Source organism: Crocodylus porosus, unplaced genomic scaffold (genome assembly GCF_001723895.1).
Source record: "Crocodylus porosus isolate Cpor-Errol unplaced genomic scaffold, CroPor_comp1, whole genome shotgun sequence".
Taxonomy (NCBI): Eukaryota; Metazoa; Chordata; order Crocodylia; family Crocodylidae; genus Crocodylus; species Crocodylus porosus.
In genome coordinates, this window is record NW_017728943.1 from 11,995,304 (window position 1) to 12,009,187 (window position 13,884).

Consider the following 13,884-nt stretch of genomic DNA (forward strand, 5'->3'; position numbering starts at 1 on the left):
TCAGCCAATTTAGCTTTAAAAACAAGTATATCAAAGCTGACACAGTTCACAACACTAAAGAAAGAACCCCCAAACTTTACTTGGAGTCCTCACTTCATGAAAAAAGTCTACATAGGATGTGTCTACACATGCATTTAAGTATGCCTAAATTGAATGTGCATTATCTTAATGTGCATTAAGGCAATTTAGGCTCAGGTCTATACATGCATGCGTTAATACACATTAATGCCAAGTGTGCAGACTGATGTGGCACAGCTAAAGTTAGTCCCAACTCAGTCCATACACAGTGTTAATGTGCCTTAACACGTCTACACATGCATTAATGCACTTTAGCTATTTGTGCCTAAATTTGGGTAGCCTAAAATCACCATTTTTAAGGCACATTACAGGCATGCACATGTAGACACGAGCCCTTAATGTGCCTTAAATTGGACTAAAGCGCCTTAAATAGGCATGTGTAAATACGCCCATAGGGCCAAGAACATCCAGCACCCTGACTCTCCACTGCCTCAAAGTGCAGCCACTTTCACAAGTGCAAACAGGCAGAAAAACATTATCAGATCAGTATGGTTGTGTTTTACATCTGCTGCATGGAGATATAAATGACCATGTTAGGCACAATACATAACCTTAGGAGTTTCAAAAAGCAGTTTTTCTGAAGACTGCTCTTTCAAATGCAGAATGAAAAATTTGGAAAATCCCCTTGAACTTCAACTTTTCTATTATTCCTTGGGCTTTACTCATGCCAGTTTAGCACTATCTGTGCTGCTATGGCCAGCCTTTGGAAAGCAAGGTAAATCATGAATGATAAAGCTTTTCAGGGTATTATGCACTGTGAAGAAATGCTTACAGATTTAAGGAGACATGCTGTGGAGAGTGATTATCCCTTCTAACCTTTCCCCCATGCTCCACCAAAAGCACTCTATCCCACTTATATTTGTAGAGGAACTGTCAAAGAAACAGGAATAGCAGAGACCATGCTAAAGACCCACTGGAAGCATCTCCATGAGACGCTAACAGCACAGTAGACTAATTCTACTGCGCAACAGCCCAGCATGCAAAAATCATGCTAATGTGCTAATGCAGAGTAGAATTAGCCTACTGCGCTGCACATTAGCATCACTTAAAAAGTGTGCACTGGCACTAATGTGCAGTAGTGTCAATTACAGCCCATTTATTACATGTACCAAACTTAATGTGCTGTAATTACAGCATATTAATGAACGTGTAGACACACCCACTATAGCCCTTCCTACACCCATTAGTGCCAGTGGAACAGGAAAGAAAACCTGGAGTCTCACCATATGTAAAAATCCCAGTGGGTCAAATTCAGGTTGCTGTAAGTGAGCATTAACTCCAGTGCTTCACCATAGCTACATGTGGCACATTAACTTAAATGGGAGTTTTTTTGTGAGTGGGAGCTGAGAATCTGGCCCCAAGTCAAAGTAATTCAAGTAAAAGTTTGTATTGATTTTTGTTGCTGTGGCAGCATTTACCCATAAAAATCTACAGGCAGAAAATATGCTCTGTCCAGATTATTATTAGTCCAGTGGAGAACTACTCTGTGGATACTTACTAGAATTGTAAAATATTCAACATGCTTGCAAGTCCTAAAAGGAAAATGTTCCTGTTCCTGCCCCCCTCCACCATGATTCAAAACACCAAAAATAAAATACTTCTCTATTCTTAACTGGAAGTAAAAAAGTGTCACTGCCTTGGAAATTGTAAGTGGAATATATAGAAAGACCTACAGTTAAGATACCCCAATCCTTTCTAATTTTAAAAGCCTTTTACAATTTTTTAACCATTTTCTGCTTTTCTCGTCAAGATTACATTTTTCCAAACTATTCTCTGCCCAAATGTAGGGATTGTGAGAGTTGATTTTATTTTTTTAATATATGAACTACAGTGGTTCAGTCATTTTTAAGTATGATGACCGTTCAGAATGTTGAGGCACTGTACATCTTTCAGTGTTCCAGTTAAATTTTGATTTTATGCCAGATTTGGAGCATATTCAAGCAGATTTATCATTTGCAACATAATATCTTGCAGAGAAAGGTACCACACAACATGGATAATATTTAACCGTTCATCATTAGCAATCTTCAAACTGTCTATGACAGTCCTGCTGTATACAATTTGAAGACTGTTTTTGATCCCTGATGGTGGATGTGGAACTCTGCGCATATGATGTCTGACAATATCTCCTCTCACAAGGGTTGAAGTAATACACTGAATGAAACCTGGCTTTTCTGTGGCTGCCTTACTCTACTTCGGCAGTAATGAAAACTAGCAGATCTGCTCTGAGGATTATCTTGGCATCCCTATAGCAGCTGAATGGAAACAACACAATTTCCACCCATGGTACAAGAAGCATGTTCAGGAGAAGCATGTGTAGTTGGGACATTTCTGTTCCTCAGGAACCAAAATGGTCACTGGAGCCATTGCCAGCTGGCACAATGTAGAGCAGCCCTAAGGATTGGCCTGGACTGGTACTCTGGACATGAGTGCCTATGGAAGGGTTCCCCATGATGCTTCTTCTCTGCTTTATAAGTATTCCTTTGCATTTCATTTAAAATGTCGTTTTAAAATGTTAAAACAATATTAAGGTTGCTAAGTGAGGCTCAAAAAAAAAAAAAATCAGAAAATGCCGAATGGTCAGATCCAGAAATGGACTTTGGGCACATAACAAAGGACTCAGAGTGAAGTTAGGCATCTAAGCCCAAATCTGTGACCCTAAAAACTTCTTATGCAGCTTCTGCTGGAAAAATGCATATTCCATGGGTTTTACCCTGGTACCTGAAACTTGGCCTGTGAGCACCTATAACATGAAACATCATCAAAATCCAGAAAATAAGTATTCCTCTGTCTACATACTATGAGGAGCCTAGGCATCAACTATCAGATCTGGATTCCACCCGGAGAGCCAGGTACATCAAAGCTGAGTATTGCAATGCAGTACTGCCAACTCTCATGATTTTTGGCATTGTTCTTAAAGTCTTAAAGTCTACTCTATGGGAATGTGAAAAACTTAGCTCTCTGTACGCGTGTGTATGTACACCCCCACCCAAGTTTTTCAATTTCTGAAGAGTAGACTTCAAGAACAACAACAAAAATCATGAGAGTTGGCAACACTGGCAATGCCTTACTTTGTAGGCACCTCAATCTAGCCCAATATTGAATTTGCTCACACAACATTATCTCTAACCCTTTTTCTTGTAAATGGGGTTGCAGCCTCTATGGCTGACTCTCCACAGTCTTATAATTTGTGTAATCAGTTACATCCATACCAAGTCAGTGTAAAATGCTGAAATCAGAGTGAAATCAAAATCAAATACAAATTTACATTGTGGGCCTCTACACAGATGACATATGTGACTGCACTGTGTCCAAGAAGCAAAAGAATGATCACTTTATTTACATGCAGAATTCACTGTTCCAAAATCATCTCGGATATCTCTTCTTAAAAACTGCCAATGAAAGAGATTTCATATTCTCTAGGCAGTTTGTTCCATTGTTCTACTGTTCTTTCAGCCAGGAGCCACATTCATAACTACATACTATTTCTCCTGTAGATACACTGCTTCATACATAGTGCAGGCAAACTAGCATAAAACTTAAGAGGAAGAGATCCACAGTGAAACAGGAATCCTGTGTTATGTTTTGGGGTTTTTTTGTTCTTTTACCGAAAATGTATTTTACATGTACTACAAAGTTAGTCTGCAATAGAACTAAAGCTATATAAGGGTAACTGAAAGTACACTTCCACTTTGGATGTAGTTTAGGAACAGTAAATCCTGCATCTTTACAGGAAGTTAAACTAAATGACACTTCAGGTCCTTTCCAACACCATGTTTCTCAAAAACATGGGAGGGACAGGATGTGATGAATGAGGTAGAGGTCAAAGCTTACAACTCAACAAATACGCTGTTTGCATGATGTGCAGGGAAGCAAACAAAAGCTCTCTTGTAGTGAAAATAACGAGGAAAATAAATATTAAATAGCAACCTTGCTAAACTATAGACCAACCTGTGTACAAAGGAGTATCTAGCCATAAATTAGGCAAACACCCTAAGGAAATAATAATATACGATCATTATTAAAAACTATTTTGTAACACACCCAGACAAGGGTCCAGAGTTAACTCAGGTTCCTGACTTTTGAGTCATTTTCTTCACAATATGAATGTTCTTTTATTGCAGGTCTTTTTGTATAAAACATATGCAACTCATTTTAATTGGTTAGGCCCTGATCCCATGAACAGACATGGGAGGGTCGACAGTTTAGCTGCACAGCACCCTACAGAAGTCTCTGGGGCTATTTTGGATTATGTGCACTAAGAGGATCAGAGTCTTGAGAATTATGGTTCAAATTCTGCAGACAGAGCTATAGGAGGCATATGGCATCCCAGACTCTGAACTTAACTGCAGATAACCATTTGTATTACCAGTATGTTACAATTCACAAACTTTCCTTGTGAGCAGGACTGTTAGGTTTGGAATTAACACCAGAGAACCCCAGATGAGATCCCATTATATTTAGGGAAGTAACCATTACCAGCCACCTCTACTGAACAGCACAGCTGTCTCCTCCCTCCCGCAGGCTGACACTACAACTTCCAACCACAGACCCCTCAGTTCTCCTCCTTCACTCCTAGCTAGATTCTTACATCAGCTAAGACACGTTCATGGAGCCAAGTAAACCGCTTTTTACAAGCATCTCTTTTTTTACTATAGTCAAGAAAAACAGTGCATTTTGAATAATTTTGGTTGTGTTACTTCATCTCTCATGCCTCATTTTTTCCATCTATAAAATGAAAATAGCACTTCTATAAGGTGCTTTGGCCCAAACCTACAAATCCACATCCCTGATTTAAGCAACTGCATCCCCTTTAAAATGCAAGGAAGAGCTAATGTCAGACTGGGATTTAATAAAGGCAGCATACTGAGCAGGAAACTGCCTAATCTAAACAGTAGTTTATTCACAGGAATGAATCAGCACTATGTAGTATAGAAGAATACTGATGGTTTCAGTAGGACCCTTACCTTATTTGCTGAAGAAGCTGGAAGGCGTGTTGTGTAAGTAAGGAAAAGGACTACAGGAGGAACTTTGCTGGTCTTTTAAGTGAACCAACTGAATATCCTGCTAGAGAATGTCATTCTAGTAGTGTCTCTGCCAGAGTCTTTGATGCTGGGCAAGTCACTTCAGCCAAACTTTTACAGGTGGCTACTCAATGGGTGTTTCTCATTCTCTAGGTGTCTAATCTGAGACACCTGGGAACCACTTGGCAGAACTGCTGAGTATTTACATATGCAAGTAACGTTGTTGGGAGCCACACTTTCAAGACAAAAGTGCTGTAAAATCCTAAGCATTCTGAAAAATCAGTCCCAGGACAGACAATTACTGGGCACTCTTGACAATTTTAACCTTAATTTTTTCTGTATCCCAATTCCCAATAAAATGGGAGTAATATTGTAATGCTTTTCCACTGCACAAGGCTGGACTGAATATCAGTTCATTAATATTCCTAACATAGGGATACACAGCTCAAATATTATGGAGGGCCACTTGCAAGACATCCATTCCAATGGAATCCATGACAGGTAGGATATATTTTGAGCAGGTGCCAGCCCTCAGCACATATGCATTCTGCACTGCACATGCAAATTAGCAAATCTTCCCACAGTCAGGACACAAGACTGTTTTTCAAATCCCATTTTTGTTTACATGATGGGACCCCAAGTAGGCCAAGGCAGTGAGAGTGCAAACTCCCCTGAGGTGAGATACCCAATTAAAGGGACAGTCAGGTTTCGGGGATAACAAAAGACACACTGTAAGAACCAAATAGAAAAACCTTCCAATGGAACTGGAGAAGACAGAACATAACATAAAGGTTCAAAACACACTACTTCCTAACACTTCACTGTCACATCTGGCCAGTGCTTACTTTTCAGTCCCTGGCCCTCTGCTGGCCCTCAGCAAATGCCCCACTACTCCAGCCTTTTCAACCACAGTCCCCAAGTGGCTGATACCCTGCATTCCCACTCTCCGGAGCTTCACTCTCTGGAGCTTCAGTGGACTCCAGCAGGCGTTTGCTCTTGTGCGCGTGGGCACACACACACAGACACAAACTGCATACTCTTCTGCTTAAATCTCCTCCCACAGCTTCTAGACAGAGCCAGAGCTTTCAGAAAAGGGCCCTTTTCTCACCATGCAGAGGGCAGAATACCATGAACCAGGCCACTCCCAGCCCCTCTGCAATCCAGTATGAGCTCTTTTCCAACCAGAAAAAAACATCCAAAATCACTTTCAACAGGGAACATCAAAACAAACAATACAACCACATAATTGTCACAATTTAATAAAACAACTTAATAAAAAAATAATGGTGGGCCACTGGGATTGCCCTGCTGAGCTACATGCAGTCCTTGGGCTGTTCTGTAGCTTTCAATAACATTCAAAGCTTTCAAATAACACTGTGATGAATGCTCATGATGAGAAAAGATAAGGGAACAAGCTGAATGATAAGGAGGAAGACTATTTTAAATACAGGATGGTGCACATCTGTATATCAACTACATACAGTATGCTACACATCTGCATATCCAATACGTGCATAATTCACTTAGCTGCATAACACAAGAGAGATCCCAAAGTATTGCCTATTGTTTACAAATGCAGGTTTATCTATATATCAGTTCAGTGCATTAACCACTTACATACAGATGAACTCCTGGTCTCACTGTTCACTTTGTAAGGAGTTCACTTTTACTTTTTAGAAAATTCACTGTAATTTTCTATTCAGTAACCTCTTTCCATCTTGGGCACTAACTAAAACTGAATGAAATAAGGCTATGGGAAAAAGGTATGCCTTCATGTAAATGAAGTCTGTATCATGATGTATTTACATAAAGTAGCCAAATTACAGTTGCACAGGCAACCTTCATTAGATCAGTTCCTGCACTTTGAATGCTTGACTTTGCAACCAAAACATTCTCTTAACATAAATTATGTGGATGTAAGTAAATATGCAGGCTCCTAGGATCTAGACTAACACATTTTAAGAATGTAGTAGATCGGATAAATCGATACGCAAAGATTTTGATTCAAACTCTTGGTTAGATGTGAAAAATCTCCCATAAAATCATGAAAGATAGAATATAACATGAATTATGTGAAAATTTACAGGTAAATCCTTTAACTAGTCTTGGAGTTAAAATTAATTTTAAAGCAGACCCTTCAAGGCATTTCTAAATGCCTGCCATTTTCCATTATTACCATGGAACTATAACCACAGGCTGCCCTCAGGTGGCCCTTCTGAATAAAAGTATTTTATTCTTTTGTTCTCAGTGAGCATATGTTCAGTAACGCGCTTTTGCTAACACACATTAAATTTAGTACCTCCATTGTAAGGTACTAGAAAAAGGTACATTAGCCTATTTTAATGCACATTAGTGAAAGGGCACGTTTTTGTGATACTTTAATGTGTATTAAAACACATGTGTAAACGCACCCAGTGGAACTGAATGTTCCTCTCCAGAGACTGAAAAAATAGGGTGCCAGCACCTATAACCCCTGGAAAGTTATAGAAGTTAAGGCTACATTTAAGAGAAATCCAAACATATCAAGGTATGTAAATACACACTTAAGAACCTTGAAACAACCTTAACTCTGCCCTTTGGATTATGAGGAGCTAACAGCCCATGAGCACAGACTTACCTAAATTCATCTGTCATTCATGGGGGTTAAAAATTGAGTAATGAGAAATGACCATGCATCTGGAATACATTTAATAAGAAGATATGAACTGCTTTGGCACTGCATTGCAGGAACAGAATGCCACCAGGTATCATGTCAGATAGCATTTGTTTTGGTCTCGTTTGGAGGTCAGTATGTGTTCTCAGCAAACCTTTTTGCATCCCCACCCCATACTTTTGGAAGAGAACAAACAGATCACAAAATGTAGAGCAGCTGTTGGACCCTGACTAAGTCAAAAATCTGATTGACAACTAGGTAGGAAGGACCATGGCAATGTTTAAATGCTGGCCTTCCTCCTCTGGAAACCTCAGTTCTATCTCTTAATAGGATCCAATTCAAAATGCATCATAGTAAAAATCACTTAGATCAAATCAAGCACCAAAAACATTAAATTGCCATAATTACACAGTATCAATATGCAAGAGAGGGATTCAGCCACCAGCTTCTCAGCTCCTACTGAAGCCATACTGTTAAAGGGACAAGAGATCAGCAATAAAATGCAGAGGCTGTCCTGGTGGAATGATTACTGGTGGCATGCATCTCAACGGCGGCAGTTCCCTCAACTGTACATCAACTGGGGTTAGTAGGCCTCACCTCTGCCCAAACCATGAGCCTTCTAATCAATCCTGTGAGCGATGCTGCTGCCCCCATGGGGGGGGTCTCCCTCACCCTCGTGTTGTTGTTCTTGAAAAATGTGCAATCTGTACCCTGGTTACATGCCTACATGATTAACCCAATGAGTTTAGCAAGATTTAAAGAGGGGGAGGGATGGGAAGATGTTGGCTGCTTGTATATATAAGAATATTCAGTTGTAACTGTGAAGGTAAACACAACATTTATAAGAAATGAACAACCCCCATGCTTTAGAGTTTTTGAAAAATACTTCCAAAGGGGTGGATTATCCCATATCTACCCACTGTGGGGTTCCTGAACCTTCTTCTGTGGTATCTAGAGCTGGTCACAACAATGCTGGACTAAACTGATCTCAGGTCTCATCCATAATGACAGTTCTCATTTTCCTAACTCAGACCTTGATTCCCAAAATTTCTGCATATCCAGATTAAAAATATCATTAGCATAGGCTCAATTCTGCAGTCCTTAAGGAAGAAAAACTCAGGTAGTTCTCAATGGGAGAGATTCTTCCATGAACAAGGACTACAGATCTGATAAGTATACATCTTCATTCTCATTCCACCTTCTTGAAACAGCATGCCTACCAACCAACCTTCTGTAAAAGTAATAAAATTATTAGTATCCTTACTTATATTCTTTCCATTCAAAGTTTTACCCACGAGATTTGCAACAACATATATGTGATCTTCCAAGATTCTATACTAACATGAGACTGGTTGGATTTACTTACAAACCTCTGTCAGAAAATCACATTTTTGATACTAAAATGAGAATATTATCGTGATCTTTAGCATAACATGAGACTAATTTTATCCTCATTAAAATCAGTGTGAACTTTACTACTAATTTCAGTGGATCAGGATCAGTTTTTGGCATGAGGTTACTATATCACAAATTTGAATTGGCTGATTTGAACTATAATCAATACCTTTATGATTTGCACATGGACACTACTTCCCAAGGGCAGCCATGTAGATTATAGGATTTGTACCTCCACTGGTTCAAAATAAAAGACAATATTTCATTTCCTTTTATTAACTTTTTGCCATCTCAAATAGGCAGTACAGTGATAAAAACCCCAAACATCTAATGGAACAGATGAACTAACCCTTAAATATATAACTAACAACACCAGAATCCTAACTGTAGATTTGATTCTACAATTTTTATTCAAGAAAAATCTCTCATTCACTTGGCATGGGAAGATTTGTCTAAGTAAGGAATTCAGGATTGGCCCCACAATTCTTAAGTATGAGTCAGCTTTTCTGTTTTACATCTAGACAAAGATGTAAGAAGCAGTAAAGAAAAGGAAAACTTTTGAGAGATTTTGAGAAAATATCTAGATGGTTGGTCTATCTGTGCTGATCCTGCAGACCATAATAGCCTCAAATTGCCATAAGCCCTAATGGGTGCTTTGTGTGAGCCAAGACCATAGTACCCGGCCTACAGACATGCCGCCTGGACAACTTAATAATATTCAACAGAAACCACAAAAGATCTATGCAGAAGTAGCCTGCAAAAGGCACATTTTAGACTCTGATCTATCCTTTACTTTAATATTTGCAACATTTCTTTTCCCTTGGTCTGAGACACGATGTATGGCTCTGGTCCTGCACCCTGTAGCATGGAGGCAGAGAGCTGCACCTGCGTAGAGCCCCACTGGCTTCATTGGGGGCCTGTCCAGGCACAGCAGTGCACCTGCATCCTTCATAATGCAGGGTTGGGGTTGTGTTGGTTTATTCAAACAGAACCATAAGATTATTTCAAAGCCCTGCAGCTGGATGAGCCCTAACAAAGGATGACCTGTAGAGCAAACATTGTGGCAAGTTTGCTTGTCTTGAGCCAATGCATTTTAATCCAAAAAAGTCTATGGTTCATATATTATACAGTTCGCCTCTGCAGCATCAGGCATTTATAAGCAAGTGCTGCTGCAACCAAAACCTCTCCTGTAATGTTATTACCTTCCAGATTAATATGTTCTTTAAAGAATAAAAGGGCTACTCATATTAAGCAGAGAGGGAGTAAATGCTTGCCAAAATCGTCTCAAAAAATGGTGTATTGTGAAGACACTCACATGTCACAGCTCAAAAATATCTTAAAGAAATATTAAGCCAAAGCAGGAAAATTTAGGGTTAGGGCTAAAAATTAACTGACATTGTTCTTAATTCACTGTGTCCTGAATAAGTATCACTAAATATGACACATAATATCACATAATATTCTTTTGAGACAAATAAAATCTTAGGCACTGTGAAGTGGCATAAATGTGGAGTACTGTGCTGAGTTCTAGCCTTAACTCAAAATTCCCTTGTCTTTGTGGATTTAAGTCAGACCCTGAAATAATATGTTAACAAATTCTTGATTATTTGAATTTTCATTTAACTGTACTGTGAAAGAGGCTCTTAACAAAGCATTTGAAGTTTGATAAAATATTGTATTATTGAGCAATACACAAAAGGGACCAAATTGAACCCTGTTCTAAAAAGATACAATGCCACTGAAATAACTGAGCTGTACCTACGTAGACCACAGATGAATTTGGCTCCATGAGCCTGATCACAAAAGGCAAAGAACAGCAAAACTCCTTTTAATTATTAACTATCCAGAAGCTCACTGAAACACAGGGCCTGATCTTGCACTCACTGAAATCCATGTCAGTCTCAATATTGGCTTTAACTGGGAATAGGATTCAAACATTATGCCCCAACCAATGTGTGCTAGGTATCTGATTTCCTCAAGAGCAGAACATGCCCTTCATCAATTTTAAATATTTATGTTGACACATGCACAGTAACTACTCTACCTGGTTAAACAGCTTGCCTATTTATCTTTCTTCATTTTTTCAAACCGCCAAAACAAAACCGGGAATGTTATGATTGAACACTTCCCAAATTTCAAGCCAAAAGTGTTTTTGAAGCCTGACTAATAAAGCAAAACTATCTAAAGCAGATAAATGTCATTATCTATAAAACTTACATTCATCAAATCATCTTATTTTATTCTGAAAAGGTATTAAATCAAAAAAACCAATTCAACCTAGGAAAGGTATTAAAACCAAGAAAAACAGAAAGGTCTCTTCCTTAGCTAAAATCTTGTCCACAAAGTTTGAGCCAAATGTGAATTTCAAACACTTTAAAATGCTGAGTTTATCTTGGGCAGGGAAAAAAAAGCATTAATAATAGTGACAGAGATATTTTAAAAAATCCACATAAATCATTTTCCTTTTGCTAGTTATAAGAAATACTAGAGTAGAAGCTAATATTAAGGGATACCATTTTGCGGTCCTTTCTTAGGCAAAACTCCCAGCAAAAGTCAACAGAATTGATGTCAGAGCTAAAGACAGCAAGACTGGATTCATGATCTCATTTTCTTATTACAAGAGATTTTTTGTTGTGATTTAGTCAGAAATGCTGAGCAGCGAATACCTATTCTGTTCATGTATTTTATAATAGTACTGAAGCTTTTCTTTTGGAAAAAAAAAATATTTAAAAGAAAAAAAATCACAATCAGAAGGATGATCCTATACTTCTTACTCAGACAAATCTCTCACTGAAGGATCTAATACTTAAGAAAAACAGAAACTAATCCAATGCACAGTGTTCCATGAAGTGTATTATAATACTATTATCACTACAAATACCAAAGCAAAATAACTAAGCCTGTGTTCAGTGCATCCCAAATGATAAAACAAAACATAAAACATGCATATCATTAATTGCATGGGATTTTACCCTTATTTAATGCTTCCCCTTTACTTAAAAATAGAGTATATTGGTTTGAATTGCTAACTAACACTTGTCTTGTAAATGTTATTCTTACTAGCTCCTGCTGATTTCCTTATCTAGCCCCAGCATGTCACCAGTTGGAGGACTGAGCATGAGCTCAGGATTGAGCCCTTGATTCTAAATGTAAGATCTCTATGAATTCATTGACTACAACTGTGCACCAGAAAGAACAACCGTGTGATTTCTATTCCATAATCCCAGGATTAACCAAAACAATCTTTGCAGTTATCAACTAAAACGTATGCTAGCATCAGCAGGCCCCCTGATATTTACATTTTTAACTTATTTGATCCTATCTGACTCTATTCCAGCACCAAATTAACAGAAGAAACCACTCCAACCTTACCTTACAAATCTGGAAATAATCCGACATGAGGGTCTCCTGGATTTCCTCTCTGGGAGTCCCTGCAGCCCCTGCAGTCCCTCCAGAGTGCATGGAGCCAGTGCCAGCCCCACTTCCACCACCACTGCCACTGCTACCACTGCTGCTGCCGCCAGGTGATGAGGCAGTTAAACCATCCAAAACTTTGCGGAAATTAAATTTCTTCATTTTGGAAAAATCTTTAGAAGGATTTGGGGGTAGGGAAACAATGTGCCTTAACACATTCAGTTACATGAAGCAAAAAAAAGAGTCTCTGCTGTTCCTCAAGAGTGAGGCAGCACTTTAGTCCCCTGTACCAAACAGGATGCCAGTATTATGTATAACTGACTGAAAAATACAAAGACTTCATTTTGTCAGATGCACAAGCTACCCTGGAAAGGTCCTTTATCAAAGAAGAGCTCCACAAGAGGCAAAATTAGGATGTCTGCTCAAAAAGGAAAGGCTGGCAAGCCACTGATTCTTTCACAGAATCCACCTCCAGTCGAGATATTTTGGTTACAAAAAACAGAATCAAGGACCATAAATTAAAATACACACCGGCATCCAAAAAGAGCAGGATTCATCTCTTTCCCTATATCACCTCAGACTTGCCTTTCCTGCTCCGCCTTTTTATTCGAACAACAAGCCACATTCAAAAGCCCCCAAACCACTTGCAGTATGAGGTAAGGAGGTTGTTTCTAACGCCCGTACGACTGAAGAGTGGATTGTCTCCCTGCCACTGCTCTCTCCTCCGCCTCTTCCTCCTCCTCCTGCTCCTCTTGCTGTCTGTCTATCTCTCTCTCCTAGCAGCGCCAGCTATTGCTGCTGTCCTTGATCCTCCTCTCACCCTTTCCATTCACAGCCTGGAGGGGAACCAGCCTTTCCCGCTCCTGAGCTTCCGACCCGCCACTACCACTGCAGAAGGTGACTCTCCCTTGCCATCCTGGGCCCCAGGCCACACTTCACAGCTGCCACCCAATGCCTCCCAAACCCTGCTGGCGCTTGGATGGTGGCTGCCCCAGCCTGGACACCCACCGGGCACCGAGCTACCCCTCCGCAGTCCCCCTTGGCTGGCTGCTGGGTAGTCCCACAGCCAGTGGGCCACCACTGGCACTGGCACAGAGGTCTCCCAGCAGCCCCACGCTGGCCCAGGGGGCCACCCAGCTGCGATGGGCAGGGGTCACTGTGTGGCCCTCCCAGGGCCACCCAGCACCACTGGCCCTGGGTGCAGGATACCGGGGCCCCCCGGGCTGGCGTCGCGGGGCAACCTGAGCCTTCTGCCCAAGGGGTGCCGGTAACCAGGGGAATGGCCCCTGCCCCCAGCCTGGGTTTGAAATTTCCCTCCTT

The 13,884-nt window shown here is 40.1% G+C and overlaps 1 protein-coding gene across 3 annotated transcripts in view; it reads right to left on the bottom strand.

Annotated features, from left to right (window-relative positions):
* STXBP5L (syntaxin binding protein 5 like) overlaps positions 1 to 13,673 on the bottom strand; it is a 379,891-nt gene extending 366,218 nt beyond the window's left edge. For 2 of the 3 annotated variants that reach the window (XM_019548699.1, XM_019548698.1), the window contains exon 1: positions 12,523 to 13,673. In XM_019548699.1, coding sequence (XP_019404244.1) covers positions 12,523 to 12,726 — 204 coding nt within the window. In that variant the 5' untranslated portion in view covers positions 12,727 to 13,673. The remainder of the gene's footprint in view (positions 1 to 12,522) is intronic. The other variant, XM_019548700.1, reaches the window with a different exon arrangement.
* Positions 13,674 to 13,884: the final 211 nt, after the last annotated feature.